General features: G+C 55.1%; 1 protein-coding gene across 1 annotated transcript in view; it reads right to left on the bottom strand.

Annotated features, from left to right (window-relative positions):
- Positions 1 to 1,277: 1,277 nt before the first annotated feature.
- The window catches only part of FGF18 (fibroblast growth factor 18), a 33,709-nt gene continuing 13,110 nt past the window's right edge, over positions 1,278 to 21,876 (bottom strand). Inside the window, exons 3-5 of the mRNA XM_058545876.1 lie at positions 20,246 to 20,426; positions 8,518 to 8,624; positions 1,278 to 1,769 (exon numbers count right to left, since the gene is read on the bottom strand). Of these exons, the coding sequence (XP_058401859.1) occupies positions 1,503 to 1,769; positions 8,518 to 8,624; positions 20,246 to 20,426 (555 nt within the window). The 3' untranslated portion in view covers positions 1,278 to 1,502. The remainder of the gene's footprint in view (positions 1,770 to 8,517; positions 8,625 to 20,245; positions 20,427 to 21,876) is intronic.

Genomic DNA, 21,876 nt, shown 5'->3' with positions numbered 1-21,876 from the left:
GCTCTAACTCCTCCACCACCACTGGGGGAGAGCGGGGACCATCACTGTCTTATTCAGCCTGTGCCTCAAAACCCAGATGTGGACCCCACAAATGACCCAAGCAATAATCCCTAGACTGCGAGCTCCATGAGGCATGATTTTTTGTCTGCTTTGTTCTTTGATGAAGTCCCAGTCCCTAAAAGAGTGCCTGGCACTTAGTAAGTGCTTGATAAATATATGTTGAATAAGGGATGCCATCAATAAACCAACAAATGAAGCAATGAATAGTGGATTACTGTAAGTGAAGTTCCCTGCCCGCTGGGATTCTGTGTGCGTGTGTTCTTTGATAAATCCCCAGTGCCTAGAATAACCCCTTGGCGCATAGGAGGTGCCGAGTAAACATATGTGAAAAGTATGACTAAATCAGTCATCGAATCAATGACTCATTTGAATGCAACCTCTCTGAAGGCAAGGATCTCCATGTGCTTAAGGTACTTAAGGCTGCTTTCTCAGTGCCTAGAACGGTGCCTGCAGCATAGCCGAGGTTGAATGAACCAGTGAATTAACGAATGAGCAAAGAGCACCCGGCTACCCGCCTCCTCCACTCCCCATCCCCCCACCCCCAGTCTCAGCACCAAGACCACAGTCAAGAATGAAACAGAGAGGGCCTGCCCCGCCTGAGCCCCGCCCCCGGCCACCACTCCCTCACGGTTTTTTAAATAATTTGTCGATAGTTTTTAATTGTTGAGGCAGTAATACTTGGTTCATGAAACTGCAATATACAGAGAGGTGAAATAAATAGCTTATATATATATAATATATATAATATAGCTGGTTTTAAAATATTCCCTTATCATTGGTGTACTAGGTCACGGAGTCACGGAAGGTGGGTAGCAGCATCCTCCAGAACTGCGAGCAATGCAGGGTCACCGTGATTGGACGAGGCCGTCTGTCGTCGGAAGCCGAGGCGCCGAGAACTCCGAGGGGCAGCCTTCCCTGCGCGGTGTCTCGGGACAGCTTGCAGCGGACAATAAATAAATGACTGCAAACCAGAGAGCGATTTTTGTTGGAGTTTGGGGCAGGGATAGGGGATTGGGGAAGAGGGAGAGTTTGTGGGTGGGGGAGGGTACTACTTTCTCTTTGTTTTTCTCTCCTTTTTTCTTTGCTTTTTTTTTTTTTTTTTTTTGCTTTCAGAACCTTTGGGAAAAAGGACTTTGGTTTCTCAGAGTGTCGTTTTCCTCATTCAAGTCCTCCTCTGGGGACAAGTCTAGAGTTGTCTGTTCCTAGAGAGACTAGAGAGACAAGCACCTGTGCGTTGACAACAGTCCCTTTGCGTGAGTCTTTTGTCATAGGGGTTTTCAAGTCAACAATAAAATCCTGATCGCTCCCCCTCCCCCAAGAGTTTTGGTTCAGTTTTTGTCTTCTTTTAAACACAATGTACAAAAATAGAGCTTCTTCCTTATTTTTCATGTAAAAATATTCCTCTGATGCAGTTCTCTGTGAGTGTGGGGGCGGCCGGCGGCCTAGCCGGGGTGCGTGGGGCGGATCCGCCGGGACCTCTTGGTCACTGTGGTGTACTTGAAGGGCTTCTGTAGCTCCGCCTGCCCCTTGGGGTAGCGCTTCATGAAGTGCACGTCCTGCTGGTTCTCCCGGGTCTTGGGGCCCTTCCGAGGCCGCCCCTTCTTGGTGAAGCCCACGTACCAGCCCGAGTACTTGGCTGACATCAGGGCTGTGTAGTTGTTCTCCAGGACCTTCTCGATGAACACACACTCCTTGCTGGTGCCATCAGGCTACAGGGGGAGAGAAGGAGGAGGTGAGAAGGGAGAGGGTGGGTGCGAGGGGCAGAGCTGCGTGGAGAGGGCATGGGCAGGTGGCCGAGGCATAGAGAGCTTGACCCAAGCTTTGGCCTCAGCAATTGCACTTTGTGGATCTGTGGAGTGGATGTGTCACATTGGCCTCTGCATCCTTCCCCATTTGCCAATTAGGTAACAGACTCCCATTATCATTCAAGAATCCATCCCTTCCCCACTCTCCACTCTGTAGCCAGGGGCTTCCACCTCAACTCTACCAGAACAAGAGACCCAGATCTAGCCAATCAAAACATTATTTCCCAGTGACTGGTTCAGGGCTGGGCACATGGTCTGAGCTGTCCAATCAGAGTGTTCCTCGAGACCCTTGTATAAGCAATCCCCAAAAACATAGGCTGATTTAAATCTGGGGAACATGTAAGGCTGAAGCAAAGGCAGCCATTTTAATCACCATGAAGGGAAAACCTTTCTGACAACAAAGCCAGCACACAGGAAGCAAAGCCAAGAGGAAGATATTGAGAGAAACCAAGTCCTGGTTGCATCCTTTGGGCTCTGGACCGAGCTGCATCTGAAGCTCATTACCTCACTGTTATGCATGCCAATAATATCTCCTTTCCATTAAACCAGTTGAGATTGTGTTCTATCACTTGCAGCAGAAAGGAATCCCCACAGATGTGCACAGAACCCAACAAGAAGGCAGCTACCCCACTGCCACTCAACTCCACTGCTCTACAGTTCAATATAAATTACATTTAATGTGGGATGTGGTACATTTTATTGTTTGATGTGAAGAGGGGTGAGGGCCTCCAAAAATAAGAGTTTTAGCAGGGCCAAACTCCAGAGCTTATGCCCTCAGTTCTGAGATTTCAGTCTCCTGAGCAGACATGTAAACTCCCCAGGAGACTAGGTATGCTGGGCAAGGATCCCTAGACTTGGAGTCAGAAGCTGAATCAAGTCTAACACTTCCTTGTGTGACCTCAGGCTAGTTCATTCCACTCTCTAAACCTCGGATTCCTCACCTTACCAAATGGGGACAATGACCCCTGCATCATAGAGATACTGTGAGGAATGACGCTTATAAACGAGGCTAGCGCACAGTAGGAACTTGTGAAATCATTTCCAAAGATCAGGTGGTTGGGACAGTCTGGCCTCCCTCCTTGGATCTGATCCCGACACAGGGTGGTGGGAGGCAGGGCTCTGAACCTCCTCCCCGAGACAGCGAATTGCTCGATGTGGAAGAGTGGGAAACACAAAGTTGGAAGGCCTGAATTAGCAGCACTCAAGTTTCCAACTAACATCTCCAAATTTAGGCCGGGCCCACTCCTCGTTACGGACGGATGCCCAGCCAAGTTGGAAGCCCAACAGTCTGGCTGTGCATGGAGACAGGGGTGCGAGTTCCAGCCTTTTGTTTGAAGTGGGAAACGGGCTGGAGCTTCCAGGAACATTCACCTTTGAGCGGAGGGCAAGATTGGGCCCGGCAGACAAAGTGCTGAACTGTGCAGACAGGGACAGGCAGGGTAAGAAAACATTCTCTGCAGGACGAGATCTTTCGAGGAGGCTGCAGAGCAGGAAAGGGGTGGGCCTAGGAGACACGTGGGACCCAGAGGACACTGTGGGCAGGGTGAGCATAGAGGAACCTTGTGAGGGCAGTTGGGGCATAACTGCAAGGTGGGTAGAGGGGGGTGGTCTCTGGACTCCGGGTCCCCCGTGGAGAATTCTGAAAGCTGCCTCTCCAACCTGAGTCCAGGTCCCTTGGCCAGTCTCACCAGGATAGTCAGAGCAAACTGAACAAGGGCTACACCATGCTGTTTTCCCCACCCTAGAATACCTGCCACTGCCTGGAAAACTGCCTTCATCCTTCAAGGCTCAGCTCAGTAACCACCTCCTCTGGGAAGCCTTCCCCGACTGCCATCTATCTCCCTGGGCATTTCCTCCTTTTCTTTCAAGGCTCCATTCAAGCATCAAGCTTTATTGGACTCACATACTCCATCTTCTGAACCCCCTTGTAACCCATTCCGCCTCCCACCCCCCGACAGAGCAATACTGTATCTGCCTGCCCCCAAGAGCTTCAGGAGGTTGGGCCCACTCCTCAGTTGCCCTCGTGGCTCAGCACAGGTTTTAGCCTGACAGGGTGCTCAGGGCACTTGTGGCTGAATGAATGAGAGTTCTGCTGGGGTGGGAACGGTGGGGTGACACAGAAAAGGGTCTTCCTCTAACAGAAAATCGACTCCGCCTCCTGGATCCCTTACTAATGTCCCAGAGACAGTCACGAGCTACGAGAGGCCCCTCCTGTTGAGAAGGGGACAGAGCAAGCAGAGGGCTGGAGCTCTCTGCCTGGCCCACTTGGTCTCCCTACTCATTCATTCACTCATTCATTCAGCATTTATTGATTGCCAACTATAGGCCAGACATCTCCGCATCCATTATTTCATTCAATCCTCTTAACTCGCTGACGTAGACTCTACTGGGTGGAAGAAAACAGAGTTCGAAGAGGCAAAAGGCCTTGCCCAAGGTCATGGAGCTTGTATGTGGCAGAGCCGGGATTTGAACCTGCATTTGCCACTGCAGCTGCTTCTGCTCTGTCCAGTTTCAGACAAGCCCACGAGGAGAAAGGGTGTGGAGGAGCAGGCACTGCTGGTCACAACACCTCCCCTTCCCCAGGCCCACATGGCCACCATCAGCATGGAGCAAGGTCGTGGATGTGCAAGGACGTGCTCACATGCGTCTGGGTGTACTTACGAGGGTTGAGGAGCTGGGCTTTGGGCTGAAACCCCAACACCCCAGAGCTCAGGCGCCAGGTAGGAGGAGCCATGGGGCCCACGATGGTCACAAGTTCCCCACCAGTAACTCAGACACGGCAGGTAAGAAGTTAACAGCAGGCCGCATCTGGGCTCGACCCTCGCCTTTGCTCCTGACTACCTCTACCACCCTGCTGATCGCCTGCAGAGATTTAAAACACCTGTGCTTGGGCCTCCCCCTCCCTGCCCCCCACCGCCAGAAATGCTGACTCAATTGGTTCTGCCAAGCAGATCATCAGTATTTAGAGAGTAAGTGAATATCCCATCCCAGAACCTCGGTGATTTAGTAGAATTTGATCATCTCTCCCCCACTCCCACTCCAACCTCCTTCTTTCCAAACTGGAGTCCTATTCCTTCTGTTTGATCTGAAGACTGAATCCTGATGACATCATTTGGCCCCTAGATCCAGGCTTATTTGAAACTAGAACTACCCCCTGGACATTTTTTAGTTTCATAGGCAAAAAATTCCTTTTTTGCTTAAGGCATTTTGAGTTGGATTTCAGTCACAATCAAAGCAGTCTTCACAAAGAAGTGGTGGTGGGCAGGGCATCCCCCTGCCCCGAAAGGGTCTGGGGCCCTGTGTTGCCCCAAAGAGGACTCACCAGTGATCATAAGGAGGGAGCAGATGAGAAAAAAATCAATCTGTATAAAATCTCTAGAGATGGGGGAAAATGCCTAGTACATAGTGCTCGACCCTCCACAACTAGCGATGGAATGAAAGGAAGTACCACCTCCTGGGCCAGATGGATGTGAGGTGCAGAGAGGTGGCAAGAAGAGGGGCTCAGAGGCAGAGCTTTGGTACATGTTTGGTACAACGCAGCAGAGGGAGTAGCTGCAGCCAAGAGCCTGGAGCATCTGAAAAGGCTCTGTTGGGGCTCAATGATGTGCCCAGCTGTGGCCAGATATGTGCAAGGTTGGCACCTAGGGTCAAGACTACCCGAGAAAGCCATCCTGTGGAGCCACTTCAGAGGAGCCATAGCCGAAGAAGCCGAGGCCAACGGATCCCACGGTGAAGGACTGACTTTGTGACCTGGCTTCAAAGAGGAAGGGAACTCACATCTAACAAGTAAGTGCCTACTAAGTGCCAGCATCATCATTCTCATTTTACAGGAGAGGACACTGAGGCTCAGCGAGGCCAGGGCACATTGGTTCCCTAGCCTGATGTGGATAATTCTGGCTATAGGTTAAGAGTCAGTCCTCATAAAGCAAAACCATATTTCTGTTTCTTCGGTGCCCTTGCAGCCCCTTGGGCAGGCACGTGGAGCGCGGATGAATGGATCCAGATCGGCCCTCAGTGAGGTCCCAGTATAGTGGGGGATGTAGGCACGAAGACAGACAGTGACGACCCACGTTAGCAGACGGGCAGCAGAGGGCTGTGCAAGGCACTGTAGGCTCCGGGGTGGGTGCACTGACCGATGGGTGAGGGAAGCTAGAGGCTACTGAAGGACGAGCCAAGACTCGAGGGCAGACGGACGAGGAAGGGCAGTCCGGCAGAGAGAACAGCATGTACAAAGCCTGAAGGCCCCATCCAGGGAGTGGAGGTTGGCAGAGCCATGTGTCTACGGCAGAAGGAATGTGAGGGCAGGTGGCAGGGCCGTGAGGCCAGGAAGGCTCCCCCCAAGGAGTGTGGCCTTTCTCTGGTAGGGCGCGAGGCTCCCGGTCGGTTTCTGAGCTGGGTTGGGGGTGGAGGGCAGGGGGGACCGGATCCCTTTGTGCTTTAGAAAGCTGAGGGTGGGCAGTGGGGAAAGGCCTGGAGGAGGAGCCTGCGGCTGGGAGCCCCTGCCTGAGGCAGCTGAGGGAACGATTCCTGTGAAGGTGTGAGGCCAGAAGAGAGGCAGGAGTCGGGGAAGGAGGGGACACAGCACCAGCTGGGAGGGGTAATCCCCGGACTTGGGTCTGCCTGGCCGGGAGTCTGTGATAGAGCAGTAACCCGAGGGCCTGCGGCTGCAGCAGCCAGGGTGAGTGAGGGGCGCTGGGCCAGACACAGGGGACCTGCCCGGGCAAAGTCGGGACAGGTGGATTCAGAGGCGCCCCTGGAGCCTGCCAGGCCAGCCCAGAGACCGGAGCCTGGAAGGGGATGATGGGGGAGCTGCAGCGAGGGGCGGGGGGAGCAGGGGGAGGGAATGGGGGGGCAGGCGGGCCTCCCCGGGCTGCGCCAGGCCTCCCTGCCAGCTGAACCGTCCCCAATATTAATGACGGGAGAGAGGGCGAGGGGGCAGGAAATCGGAGCCGGCTCCTGTGGAAGCGGTGACTCAGCGGCCAGCCGGCGGGCGGGCGGGCGGAGGGGAGCGGCCCGAGGGGACGGGGCTGCTCTGCTGACCCCAGGACGGCCCTCCTGGGGTCAAGATGCCGGGAAGCGCGCAGACGGGGCGGGACGGGCGCGGGCCGGCACGGCGGGCTGCGCGCCCCCGCCTTGCAGCAGCGAAACGGGCGGCCGCGCGGCCGCTGCGCGCAGGTCGGGGCTGGGCGGGGACACAGCGCGGGCGCGGGGCAGGAAACGCACGGCCCGGCCGGGGCACCCGCGCGGCCGGCCTCGCCTCGGACGCGGAAAGTGAATCACTAATTGAAACCACTCCTCGGCGGCCCGGAGCCGCGCGAGCGGATTACTGTGATTTCGCTCTTTGAGCAGCTCCGGTGGGTGTGGGCAGCGCGGCTGGAATCTTTGCCTTCCAAACTGGGCTTCGAATCCCGGCCAGCTCTAGCGTGGGACCTGGGACAAGCGCCCGGGACTGGCCCAGCCTCAGCTTTCTCCTCTGTGAAATGGGGATGGTAGTGGTACCAACATCATGGGGCCATCTGGGAGCATTTTCGCCCAGCGCCTGGCAGAAAGTAGGAGCTCAGTTAACGGCTGTTGGTACCGTTATTATTAACAAATAATAATTCGACAATCCCCTGGCTCAGGGCCCTGGCCTGTTACACTCTCCCCAGCCACTGGGTATGGGAGAGGGGAAGAGGAATGAGAGTTGGGGGATTCAGGAAATCAAAAACACGGCTTAAACAAGAAGAGGGGTCTTGCTGCCTCCCCCCCAACAAGGTGTAATAAATGCAAAGAATCAGCCAGGGCCTTGCCCCTCCTTGGAATCTGGGTCTGCCCTCCACCCTCACTCCACCTGTCCAGAAGAAGACCCCCCCCCCCCGCCCCCCGCATTATACAAGTTGGATATGGGGGTGAGCAGGGTCCTTGCAGAGAGAAGGGGATGCAGAACATGACTCCACCATAGAGCTACTGCCAGGAACACCTTCCACTGGAACACCCAAAGGAAGTGAGTGCGTGAACTTCACAAACAAGCACACCCAAGAAAAAGGAGGGCACCAAGAAGCAGCATCGGTGGAGGCTCAGAGCCCCTTGCAGGTGGGTCCACCCCATGCACACCACCCTCTCCCTACTTTTGTTATATGCAGCTCTCTTGCCCGTTCCAAAGAAATAAACTCTTCCTGAAATGCTAGAACTGTGAGGCCCAGCCCTGACAGGCCGGTCGGTTCCGGTGCTGTAAACCCCTGTGATTATTAAAAACGATGCTGCAACCCCAGCCGCTGGCCTGCCAGTTCCCTGCTCCCAGACGTCAGGTACATGCAGGCGGGGAGCCCCAGAGCCCCTCGAGGGTTTTCCCACTATGGAGCAAGCTAGAGCTCCACACCCACCTGGAGAGATCAGGGGCCTGCGTGCTCCCAAGTCAGCCATGGATACCATGGCCTGGCAGGCTGCAGGTATGGGGCCAGAGAAGAAGAGGGGTGGGGGGATGAAAGGAAGAGATTACAGGGGAAATAACACACACACACACACACACACACACACACACACACACACACACACACACACAGGGACTGTTGTCCATTTAGGGCTAACAAGGCCTTGGACACCCTGTTCCAGCTACCAAGGCTGCCAGGGAGGACCCGTCCAAGTTCCCCGGGAATTCCAGACCATCACTCACCTTCCCCACGAGCTTGCCTTTCCGGTTCATACACAGGTAGAATTCCGTCTCCTTGCCCTTGATCCGGACTTGACTACCAAAGGTGTCTGTCTCCACTAGGAGCTGGGCTTCGAAAGGCAGAAGGAGAACAAGACACATTGTTTTACCAGGGGCAATGGTGTGGCAAATGCTCAGTGACATGATCCCTAACCTAGTCCCTGGTCCCCCAACTCCCTCAAAATCAGGAATGAGGGAGGCCTCTGACAGGTCCCATTGGGGCACCCTGCCCCCTCAGGCAGGGAGAGGGAAGCTGTCCCCACCTGTTCCCACCCCCTAGCCTCTCTTGACTCCACTGGGGACCCAGATCAGCCCAGCTGGAGGGGAGTGTTGCCCCTCACGGCTAAATGCCAGTGTGCCCTCCTCCGCCCCCATCCCCCACCTCCCCCTGCCCGCAGTTTCATTCCCCAGAGCAGGACGGCCAGCATAGAAATAACCCCAGAGAAGTAGCAGTCTCTGGAACAAGGGGACAGACAGACAGATTACATGTGAGCGCACGTGCACGCACACGTATGCTCGCGCACACACACCCTTCCTTGGGGGACATCAAGCTACTTCCTCCAAAATTTAGGTCAGAGGCCCCTTCCTCCACGGCAAACATCTGGAACCCCTGCTGGTGTCTCCTCCCACCCTGCACCTTTGCCCACTTCTTTGAAGTGGGGAAGCCCTGGAGGGCAGGTTGGAGGCCCCCGGGGAAGGGAGGCTCTCCAGGATATTCCACTTTCCTCAATCAAGGTCACCAAAGTTGAAAGGTAACTAACTCCCAGGAGCCCAGACGTCCCAGTCAGGACCCAATACCCCCTGGTCCAGGGTGGGAGACCCCACGCTAAACCATTCATGCCCCATAGAGCCTCCCTCGGGATGGGAGTGTCCAGAGCTAATCCCGAAAGCCCTGACTGAACAAGGACATCAAGTGGCCAAAGGGTGACTGTCCCTTGCTTAGGCATGCTGTGTCCAGACCCTGCCCTGTCCCTCTGCCAGTTCACATTTTCTCCCCAGTAGGGTGCTATGTGCCTTTGTAGGCGATGTGTCTTCTCTGAGCTTCTCTCCCCTCTGGTCTTGAATCCCTGTGCCTGGCTCTCCCGCCCCCTTCTTTGCCTATGATTCCCCCATTCTCACCCTCCCTCCCCTGACCCTTTGCTTCCCAGCACCTGCCCCTCCCTCACCCACAAAATTTTAATTTCAGTGACAAGGGACTTGCTTCTCCATAACAAAAATCATAGCCCTAAATACAGTATCTTTGGAGCCACAAAGAGTGTACCTCAGTGCCCCTAAAATACACTAGGTATGATTTTAATAAAAAAATTTAAAAATATATACCCTGGTGCCCTGCTGTGAAAATTAAAACCATCTGGAACTCAGGATTTCCAATAATTAATCTAGCCCTCCTTTGACACTGCTACTAATTAAAATATGATACCCACCTTTCCAAGGAAAAAAAGAAGAATTTACATAAAATTTAAAGATTTAACAAGAATTTAGTAATTCTAGAAACACGGTGGGGGCACATTCTTCTCTGCACCTTCCCCCATCCCTAGTAAACACCGAGTGGAGAACATTAGCCAATCCTGAGATAGGGGGTTACGAGCCCTTCCTCCTCCCTGCTCCCCTTTAATTCAAATTCCCCATAACTCTCCCAGGAGCTCGGTCCCTGGGAACCCAGGGCCAAACATTATAGCAGCCCTGGGACTTGCTTTCTGCATCTTCTCACAAAGCTCGGGATGGGATGTTGTGGAGTTGGGAGATGGGAGTTGTGGGGGGTCGGGAGGTCCCCAATCCCAGGAGCTTCTGAAGAAGGCAGCATGTGTGAGGAAGGGTGAGAACTTGGAATGCACAGATCTGGGAATGCATCCCTGGCCCCACCTGCCAACTCTCTGACCTTGGGCCTCAGTTTTCTCACCTGTAAGATGGGGATAATCATCCCTAATCTTCAGTGGTTATTCTGAGGATTACACAAAATGATGCTGGAAAGGGCCTAGCACCCTGTTCTCAGAGGCTGGGTAGGGGAAACACTGTAACTGTTGTTTAAGTTTCCTAATAACTGCAAAACAAAACTGTTTTCCCGAAAGAAAAGTAAAAGTGGGTAAAAATCAGATGTGTGTAAAAGGACAGAGGCGGAACAGAACTGGCCTCCCCAAGGCGTGCCCTCTGACCTGAACTTCCTCAGCATCCTCCAGGGTCGCAGGGATCCCACACCATGAAGTGCATCAGAAAATGCCTTGGGCTGGGACTCATGGGGTCTGATTCCATTTCTGGCATCGCCATCCTGGGCTGTGTGACCTTGAGCAAGCCACACACCCCTCCAAGCCTCAGTTTCCCTACCTGTGCGGGTGGGGGTGGGGGCGGTACTCAACCCTATTCTACTTCTCTCTGGGTCTAGGAGAGGGGTAGGGATGGGAGACTATAGGAAGGGGGTAAGGCCACAGGGTTGGGGCCCACGCGAATCCAAGGGGGAGACTGCTCTGTCTGCCCCTCTCCCAGCACATACCCGGGCCTCTGTCCTCAGAACAGCTCCTACTACGCACCCAGTGGCTCCCATGTGAGCCCACTGAAGTCACACACCCCCACGGGGTTGGGTGTCCTTGTCCCCATTTTACAGTGTAAGAAACTGAGGGTCAGAGAAGCAACCCAGCAGGAGGGGCTGACATCAGGTCTGCCTGCCTCCTTCTGCTGGGGCCTGGGCTCCAGGGGAGGGCCCCCAGCTCCGGTGGGGGGAGACGTGGCTCAAAGCACAACCCCCCACCACTCATCAGCCACAGCTCACCATGGGGAGCCCCGGCCTTTGTCTGAGCCGTCCGAAGGGCCTGGGGCTGGGGCTAGACTGCACCTCCAGCTCACGCGGGGAGGGCCTGCGCTGGCTGCCACGCCTGCGGAACCAGAAGTCTGTTCTCCCCGGACCGACCGACCAACCGACCGCAGCAAGACATGGAGTGACCTAGACTCCACTCAGCGCATGACATAATGAGGAGGGAGCCGGGCCAGAATTATGTCAAGTCTTTGGGGAGTAATAGCAGCAGCAGTTCTCAGAGAGAGAGAGAGAGAGAGGCCCCACCCACCCCGGCCAGGTTTGCCCCAGGGCCTGCCGGGTCCTCAGCCTCACGCTCTCCATCTCATGACCCAAGCACCTAAGATGCAGCTCTCAGGAGCTGGAAGCCTCAGCTCAGCTCAATTCTGTTCCTGAGGCCTGTACCAGGCCAGGCAGGAGGAGCTGGCGACGTTATCTCGTGCCACTCCTCACCAGACCTCCTCACCACCCCGGCGTCCCCTCCAGTCCTTGCAACTCAACAGCCGCCTCCTGCCACTCTTGCCCCCCACCAGCCACCCCTCCACACATCTGCCAGAGGGAACCTTTTAAAATATAACTGAAAGCCTCCTAGGGATCTCCAACCCACTTAAAATCCAGCCTCTTCACGGGGACCCATAAGGGGGACATGATCTGGCCCTTGCTGACCCTCCCCACTTCCCGCCCTCCGCTCACAGCCCTCCAGCCAAGAGGCCTCCTTGCTGTTCCTCCCTAACACATCAAGCACACTCCTACCTCAGTGCCTTTGCACTTGCTGTTCCCTCTGCCTGGAGATTGCTTTGCCCAGAGCTTCCCATAGAGGCTTTTCATCTTCTCGGTTGCCACTCAAATATCACCTCCTCCGAGAGGCCTTCCCTGGCCACGCTGTCCAACGTGGTACCACCCTCCTCAGTCCAGCTCCACATATCCCCTGCTCCATTCTCCTCAGCGCTCTTCTCCAAATTGTCTGATCTGTGACCTTTTGTATTGTCTGTCTCTATCCACCCGAAGGTAAGCTGCATGAGGGCAGGGCCTCATCTGTCTTATTCACACTGATTTCCAGCACCTAGCCCATACCTGGCTCATGGGAAATGACCAATAAGTAAATTTTAATAAACAGCCTTGTGAGGTAGCTATGATTAACGCTATTTATAGTTAAAGAAAACAAGATTCAGGGAGGTGAAGGGACTTGCCCAAAGACACACAGCTGGTAAAAGCAGAGCAGAAGTCCAAACCCAGTCTCTGACTCCGCAGTCAATGCCCTTAGCCACTCTGCTCTCCCCGGGGGTTATTCATGTCACTCACCAGAACTCTGAGGTCCCACCCACCCAGACCCAGCCTCAGAGCTTACTATCACATATTCTGACTTGCTGTGTGACAAATGGAAAAATCCTATCCCTCTGGGCCAGGACTAGATGACTTCCAAGGCCTCTTTCGGTTCTGCCCCTCTAGGAAGTATCAGTTAACTTACGTTTATTTAGAGCTTATGATGTGCTGGCCCCTGTCCTAACTACCTTATATGCATTATCTCATTTAATCCTTACAACAATCTCATGAGTTTAAAACTATTATTATTATCCCCATTTTACAGGTGACAAAACTGAGTCACAAGGTCACACAGTGATGGAGTTAAAACCCAGGCAGAATTCAAACCCAGGCAGGCTAACCCAGAAGTCTTGGTCTTAGCCTGTCTGCTGCACCCCTCCCTCTCCTCCACGTCAGTCCCGTTCCTAGAGAAGTGAGCGAATGAACACCAAAGGCTGGCAGGGAACTTCTTCTCTTTGACCTCACTCTCTTGGGGCAGAGGTCTGTGGGTGGAGATGCCCACAGAGCCAAAGGTGGAGCCCCATCCCTCCCCAGCTCTACTTCCAAATGACCTTGAGGGAGGAAGGGGTGCCTGGGGTCGCCTTTGAGCAGATACTTAGGAGCATCGAAGGCTGGCTTCAAACCACAGCCAGAGAGGCAGGAAATGGCTTCAGATCTGATCAAGGGAAGAAAAGGCTGTATGAACCAGAGGGGGAGTGCAGGATGGAGGGCCCACATAGCTCCCCTGAAAGGAAAGCGCACAGGGCCGGTCTCACCAGGGCCAGCACAGAGCAGACGCCCAGGGCCTGCCCACGCTGGGGGCCGAGGGGACAGCAGGAGGTAAAAGAGCTCAAAGGACCCACTCCCTCCCCCAGCTTCCAGAGGAGAAAGCAGAAAGAGAAAAGGAAGAGTGGAAGAAAAAGGAGCTGGAAAGAAAGCCTTTTCTCTAAAAAACTCATGTCTTTTTTTTCTTACCTCTCCCTGTTCTCTTACATGTGTAGAGTAACAATGATAATTTAAAAATAACAGGTAATACTTATTGGAGCATTTACCATCTGTCAGACACCATGCTTAGTTAGAGTCTGAAGATGGAATGTCTCATTAGATCCTCACAACAGCCCGATGAGGTAGGAACTATTAAGCCCATTTTACAGATGAAGAAACTGAGGCACTGATCAGTTAAGTTACTTGCCCAGAGTCACACGGTAGGGCCAGAATTTGAACACAAGCAGAGTAACTCCAGAGCAAGTCTGAGACAGAGAGGCAGACAGAGGTATGGAGGCAGAGCGGAACAGACACGCAGGCCGGCAATGGCAGAGGAAAGAAGTGATATTGATTGATTGATTGACTGACTGATTCCAGTGTGATTCCCTAGCTGGGCCTCCCAGGGGCTGATTCAGGGCCTTACTTTGCAGACTTTTGAAGGGTAAGATATGGCAGGAAAGGCACAGAGAGGCAACCAAAGAGGCACATACAAAGAGAGACACAGAGACAGGACCAGAGAGAGGGAGCCCGAGAAAACATGAGCTGCAGAACGAGTTTCTTTACCCCATCCTCAGGGTAAACCCCCCAAGACTTTCGAGAGCAGGAGGGAGCCAGGGGTCAGTGAGAGGCTGGGCAGAGCCGGCCCCTCACCTGGGCCCTGCGCAGGGTGGCCAGCAGTCAGCTGCCCGCTGCGATTCCAACGCTGACAGTGCTGCTGGCTGCTCTTCAGGCATCGCCCTCCAGGGAGGAAACGTCCTTATCACAAAAGGCGCTGGGAGGTCACACGGAATCATACTCCCTTCCTCCCCTCTGAAGGTGGACCAGGTTGAGAGGAAGGGAGAGAGGTGCAGGTGCGGGGAGAAGGAATCCCTTCTGGAGATGTTTCAGCATCACTATTCTCTCTCTCTCTCACACACACACACACACACACACACACACACACTATGGCCTTTCTCCAAAGGTGCCCACCGTTCCCCTTCTCTTAAAGTCCCCCAAGGAGGTTCTGAGGTCACATGGGCTCGCTGGAAAGGAAGAGGGAAAAATCAATAGGATTGATCAGGAGCTATATTTAATCCTGGCTGTGGCTCTAGTGTGGCCATTTCCACTGTAGAGTCAGTGAGGTGTGGGTGGCCTCTCCTCACCGGGGACAGAAGTTGTGGGACATGAGCTCAGAGGGGAAGGGGCTTAGACTGAGCTGCTAATGCCCCTTCCCAACTGGAAGAGCCTCTAGGGGAAGCTGGGTCTGCTGTTCACTGTATCTCCATTGCACAGTGCAAGGCTAGCTGGCTGGAAAGGAGGATGGGAGAGGGGGAGGGAGGGAGAGGGGGAGGGAGGGAGAGGAGGAGGGAGGGAGAGGAGGAGGGAGGGAACATTAATTCACCAAGTACCTACTGTGTGCTGAGCTCTGTGCCAGGCACTTGCCCCAGGGGGAACGACGCCATCCACACTCCTGGATGCACACATGGGTCACCATGCATTCACCGACTCAAGCATATATTGAGCACCTGTTTGTGTTGGCTTTGTGCATGGGAATACAGCAGTGAACAAAACATACAAAAGCTCCTACCCTCAAGGAGTTTGCGTTATAACAGGAGAGAGAGAGAGAGAGCAAATAACTAAGTTCACAGTAGAAATTCAGGTAGCGCTAAGTGCTAGGAAGAGAAATATACCCACGAGGGGCCAGAGACCGGAACTCCCTGATAAGGGACAACTGAACAGTAGCCTGAGTGAAACGAGGGAGCAAAAGCCACGAGGATACTGGGAGAAGAGCATCCTCAGGTTGAGGATGCAAAGGCCCTTAAACTGGAACACGCTTGGTGTGCTGGAGGGATGGCAGAAAGGCTGCTGTGGCTGGAGCAGAGTGGCCAAGGAGCAGGCAGCGGAGCCCGAGGCTGGAGCGGAGTCAGGAGCCCAGCCACCCAGCCTTCCTGCTGATCCAAGGACATGGATTTCATTCTAAGTGAGGTGAGAGCCTGGATCAGCCCAGGGGCAGTGTCACATTTGGACTGCCACACGGAGAATGGCCTGTGGGGCGTCAGACTCGGGGCAGGAGGTCTCTGCTGCCTCAGCCACACCAGCCAGCCCAAGGGACCTGGCTCCTTGCTCAAACACAGCCCTCCAGCAGGGACCAGAAAGGGAAATGGGGACCAGATGACCGTTCCCACTCTCGTCACCAGCTCAGCACAAGCCCCCGAAGACCCCAAATCCCTTCCTGCCGGAGCTGCACGAGTCAGCCTGATTGTGCTTTGAGTTGCCCCCCAGTTATTTTATTCATTCATCTAGTAACGTTTCAGGGAGGGCCTGCTCTCTGCCAGGCCTTGTCCTAGACATGGGGACACACAGAAAGGTCACTGCTTTCAAGGAGCTCACGTTCTCAGAGGGACAAGGGTGAGCAGGGGGGTTCAGGGAGGCTGCCCAGTGGGGTGGGCCAGTGCTGGGGTGGGCTGACTCCCTGTGACCCCAAGCAGCAGAGACACAACTGGAATCACAGCCTCATCCACGCCCGAGCTGGAGGAGCTGGAGAGTACTAACTCCACGCCCCGCACTCCACCCCCATTAAAGGTGAGGAAACCCAGGCGCAGGGAGGAGATGGGAAGGGTCCAAGGTCACACAGAAAGTTAGGGGCCTCGGCTCTTCCTACTCAGGGTGAGCCCCTAGGAAGGAGCGGGGGCTCTAGCCTGGGAGCTCCTGGAGGGCTGGGACCAGGTGTGTCACTCAGCACCGTATCCCCGGTGCTCAGTAATTCTGTGCCGAGTGAGTGAGGGACCCCGGTGTGAACTGAGAGGAGACCAGACCACATCCAGCCTGAGACAGCAGCCAAAGCATGGCCAGGCCACTCCTGTGCTTGCAATCATGCTGGAGAATCATGCTCTTCTACCTGCAGCTGACTTGCCAGGGTCCCACTGACCGGCGAGAGACAGGATCCCTTCTGGAAGCCCCAGGAACCAGTTCCTGAGAGGGTACCTCGTCCAGAGCCCATGACAGTAACCCTACCCAACCCCCCCAACAGCAATGAGTTCAGGTGGTTATTATTAACATTCTTGCTGTAATAATCATATAATCTTCGGGCATAAGATACTCTCTTATTTCAATTACCCCATTTCACAGAAGAGGAAACAGGATCAGAAAGGCCAACTCAGATCCAAGGTCTCCAGCTTGAAAGTTGTGGAGCTGAGATTCAAATCCCGTCCAGCTCGAGTCCATAAGCCAAACCCCTGGAAAGACCACCTCCCTGATAACAGGGCCCCTCCAGGGCTCCCCAGGGCTCTTCCAGACACGGGCAGTCCTGGGAGGCTGGCCTACTGCAGAATGGTGTTAGTTTGTTTTTATTGTTTTTTTTAATGAAGTAGAGAAGCTGTTCTTTCAAATGACGGCAGTCAGGAATATCCAATCACATGGCTTATAACAGCAGAGCCGCCCCACCCCACCATCCCCAGTGCTGGCCCCCACCCCCACCCCGAGAGCAGGCCCCACTGGCCCCCGGCTCTCCTCTTCTAAGACTTGAGTCCCGGCCCTGCAGCCCTGCCTCTTGCAGCCAGGAGGGGCTGATGCCTGCACATCCTGAGCTAAGCACATCAGGCCTGGTGTGGTGGAGTGGGGCCTGCTCATCCTCACATGGCAAACGAAAAACCTGAGCCCAGAGCCCGCGACGCCTGTCCCAAGCTCTGGGGGCTGCTCAGCGGCAGAGCTGCAACTGGAACACAGGTGTCCTGCCTCCTGGTCCAGTGCTGTTTCCCTGAGGTGGCAACTGCCTGCAGGACAGAGGTGACAAGACCAAGGGCGAGAGGGGGCGGGGCTGATGTAATAATCCGGGGTGGGCAGAGTGGCCCTCCCTCCAGCCCTCCACCTGTCAGGTGTCCCACTACCTATGCCTCCAGCCCCCTGGCCAGCATACCTCTCCCTCCAGAGCCCAGGCCCCCCGCAGGGCCCTTGGAATGCTCTGGGAAAGCTTTAGGGGGCCACAGAATAGCACGGTGTAGAGGCCCCACTGACATCTATGCAGATTTCACCAAGATGGCCCACCGCACAAAGCAGGCCAAAAGCTCCTGGGCAGGGCTCCCACACAAAGGTGGGCCTGCACCTTGCGCCCACCCCGGAGTCTAGCACCTCAGGATGCCGTCGAATCTGAGATTCTGAGTGTTCGTGGGGATTCCAGATTCCAGTTCATAGGGATTCTGCTTATACTTGGCGTTTGCTGAAATTCCCAGACTGCGTTCTAACTATATGAATGCAAGTCTCAGACTGCATCACTCTTTCAGCTGGACCGAGCCCTGAGAAGGAGGGAGCAGGTTCTCGGACTTCCTGGGCCCCCTGGCCTGACAGGGACTACTGTCCCTCCCCCACAGGCAGGACAGGCCTCTAACACAGCCTCGTCCTCCTGGCCCGCTTGGCCACATAAATCACCCTCCCGATAATATTTGTATTGATTAACTAGATTGGAAGCCTCAATTGGCTCCATTGTCTCACTTCCTCTCCCAGGGCTCACAGATGGGGTCCCTTCGCCTCATCTGCGTTTCTAATGTGACATTTAAATGGAGCAGCAGCAGCCACCAGCAAGGCCCACGCTGCCCGCTGCCCGGGGTGTTGAGGGGTTGGAGGAGTGATCAACATCCTCCTTGAGAGACAATGATTAAATCCTAGAGCTTGTGGAGCTGGAGGAGCAGCCACGATGGGCCAGCCCCTGGACGCTCAAAGTGCCATCCAGCAGCACCCTGGGGGCCCGGGTAGACACGTGGGGCTCAGGCCCCACCCCAGACCAACCGACCAACACCAGCAGTTAGCAAGATGACTCGGTGATCCACACGCACGCTAATGTCGAAGAAACACTGCTCTAGTCCTCCCCTTGTATTGTACAGAAGGGAAACCGAGGCCCAGAGAAGGAAAAGGGCTTGCCTGAGGTCACACAGCAGGTGAGACCCCCTGAGTCTCCAGTTCAGGCAAGGAAATGAGAGGGCAAGTGGCTTCCGGAGTGAAGGGCCGGCCATACCCGGGCTCCTCTCCCTCCCGAGCTCCTGCCTCCTGTCTCAGGGCGTGGCAGATGGTTCAGACCAGAGTCTGACCCCCCTGTACTCTCCCAGCCTGGAGGAGCCAGCAAGAGCTCCGGGGACTCCCCAGGAGGGCACCTCCCTCCTACCCCAGCCAGCCAGCTGCCCCTTCCCTGGCAGCAACTGGACAGCAAATCTCAGGGAAAGCCACCACCTGGGTCTGCCCAGCACAGCCAGGCGTCCTGGAGGCGGGGCATGGTGAGGGAGGCCCCAGAGAGGTGGCCAGTAGAGGGCCTGGGAGAGGGGAGGAGGAGGGACAGGAAGGCTGTGGTCCCAGGGAGGGAGGACAGAGGTGATGGGGGACGGGGAGACAGAGAGAGGGACAGAAACCGAGAGGGGAAAGGATGAGAAACAGGAAGGAAGGGAGCAAGACTCAGAGAGAGAGAGGCCAGATAAAAGGAGAAACAGCCAGACCAAGACAGGAAGAAGGGGAAAGAGGGAAGGCGGGGGATGGAGGCAATGCGGAGGGATGGGCCAGGGAGAAGGGAGGGGAGGCAGCTGGCCTGGAGACTCGGGACGCAAGGCCCAGCCTGGCCTGGCCTGGCCCAGCCCCCAGTGACGGTGCAGCTGCCACTCTTGGGCCCTCATATGAGGTCAGTCCTGCCCCGGGGCAGAGAGAAAATAAATGGTGTCCAAGATAAAAGGTCCAAGAAATTATTTGTCTTGTTGTCACGTCTTGACTGCAATGGGCAGGGGCCGGCAGGCAGGTGGGGGGCATCGTCCCAGAAAAGCCCAGGCTGGCAGGCCCGCAGCGCACACTCAGGACTCCAGCCCAACCCTGCACTGGGGCCACCCACAGCCCCAGCTCCCCCGGCCCAAGGTTGGGGCCTGGGACACCTCCCAGAACCTGAGAGGGCCATGGTCAGTATTTGCTCAGCATCTGTCCCCAAGTCCCCTCCAAGCTTTGGAAAGGTGGACTCCTGTCACTTCCCCACTGCTGAGGTCTCTGTGGCCTGGGGACCTGGGGAGGGAGGGGAGTCGGGGTGTCTTCCTCCTCCCAAACACCCCAGAGAAAGGCTGGGCAGTTCCAGGGTCAAGGGCAGGTCAAGCGGACTGTGGCGCAGGGTGCTGGGAGCGCCCATGCCTCACAGGCGCACAAGCTCACAGTACACACACTTGCACATGTACACACACTCGCACACACATGCACATGTGCACTCACACTCACACCAGGCTGATTTCTACCACCAACAGCAGCATCCAAAAAGCATTACCCAGAGGCTCCCATGCCTCCGAGCGCCTGGACCTGGGGCTGGTGAAGCAAAGCCACAGGGAGCAGCCACCTGCTTTAGGCTGTCCCCAGGCAAGCCACTGATACCCATGACGACTGCCATTTATGGGGCATTTACCAGCAAAAGCACTTTTATTCACGTCTGCAGTTAGTACTCCCAACAAGGCTCTCAGGGATGCACTTTTGTATCCCCATTTTTACAGATAAGGAAACTGAGGCCCAGAAAGGCTCAGCGCCAAGTGCAAGATCACACAGCCAGGACTCCGCAAAACTGGGATTTGAACCTGAGGTGTCAGAAGCCGGGAAGAGTGTGTGCACGGTGGGGAGGAGGGGGTTGGCACCTACCATACTTGTCCCCGTCCTCGCCTCGGGCACTGATCCTGCGGCCCAAGACCTGGATGTGTTTCCCGCTGGTCCGGCTGTAGAGCTGGTACAGCCGCAGCTGCTTACGGCTCACATCGTCCCGAGCCCGCGTCTGGTTCTCCACATGGATGCGGAAGTCCACGTTCTCCTCGGCCGCCAGCACCTGGGCAGGGAAAGGGGCATCCATGAGCCACCCTGGAAGTCCTGGGTCCCTGCATGCAGGAGCCATGTGCACGATGAAGAGAGTCAGGCCCGTCTGCGCTGGCTCAGGGCCAGGCCTCGGCACACACTCATAGCTGCCCCGTCACTACCTCCGTTTCACAGATGAGGCAACCAAGGCTCAGAGAGGCGAGACAAGTTGTCCAAAGTGGTCCAGCCAGGAAGTGGCAAAGCTAAGAATCAGGCCTAGGTCTGCTTGACAACAAAGCATGCTATCTTTCCACCACAGCCCAAATTAAAGCAAGAAGTATGGAGTGGAGGTTTCTCGTGTGCCCTTGAGCACACGGTTTGTCCAGATTCCTTCCTGGGAAAACGGTGCAGCAGAGCCCCTCTCCGATACATCCCAGGGTGGCTGTGAGGATAAAGTGAGCTAGTGGGAAGACAAGTACCAAAATCCAAATGGAGATGGGAGGGGGATGGAGGGGGCACCTAACTGCTGTTTGGGTGCACGGTGGGGAAGGAGGGAGGCCTGGCAAGTCCCATCCCTCTCCATGCCCCAAGGATCCTCATACTTGCCCACACCACCAAGCATTTGCCCACATCCCCAGCCCCTCGCAGAACAGCCTTTGCTTTGCATCTCTCAGAGAAATCCCCTGTGTCTCTAGAGGTTTAGTTCATGTCTGACCACATCCTTCAGGAAGCTGTTTCTGGATACAACAACATGGATCTCTCATCTCCCTTCCCAGAACATGGCGTCTCACCTGGACAACGTGCACCCACCTCCTCACCAGCCTCCTGCTTCCACCCCGGCCCCTTGGTAGTCTAGCCTCCTGCAAACCCAATCACCTTGTGCAATTCTCCTCCTCCACACTCTCCAGGGCCTCCCATCACGTTTTGATAAAGATCCCCATCTCGGCCTCAAGGCCCTGCAGGATGAGCCCCCAACTGCTTTTCCACTTTCATCTCCTACCACCCTCCCCGCCAGTTACACTGGCTGCCTCACTGTGCCTCTGAGCATTCCAAACACATAGCACATACCTGCCTCAGGGCCCTTGCACTTGCTCTTCCCTCTGCTTCCATGCTTTTCCCCAGATTTTTACATTCTGGCTCCTCTACTTCATTCAGGCCTCTCCTCAACATCGTATCCTGAGACAGGCCTTCCTTCCTTGACTGCTTTTCTGAGGCAGCCCGTACCTCTGTCACTCTCCATCTCTCTACCATGCTTTGTCTTTCTTTCTAACATTTATCAACCTGACCTAACATCTCTTTATCCTGTGTTTGTCTGTCTCCCCCTACTAGACCAGCAGCACCCTGAAAGGTGGAGCTGTCTCTTTCTTATTCACTGCTATATCTCCAGCACGTAGCACAGTAGAAACGCAAACATTTGTTGAATGAATGAATGTAGAACAGACCTGGAGTCCTGTCATTCCATTTAGCCTTAAATTAGGTTTTCC

This window comes from Diceros bicornis, chromosome 1, assembly GCF_020826845.1.
Source record: "Diceros bicornis minor isolate mBicDic1 chromosome 1, mDicBic1.mat.cur, whole genome shotgun sequence".
NCBI classification, from domain to species: domain Eukaryota; kingdom Metazoa; phylum Chordata; class Mammalia; order Perissodactyla; family Rhinocerotidae; genus Diceros; species Diceros bicornis.
This window is presented reverse-complemented; position numbering and strand designations above follow the sequence as displayed.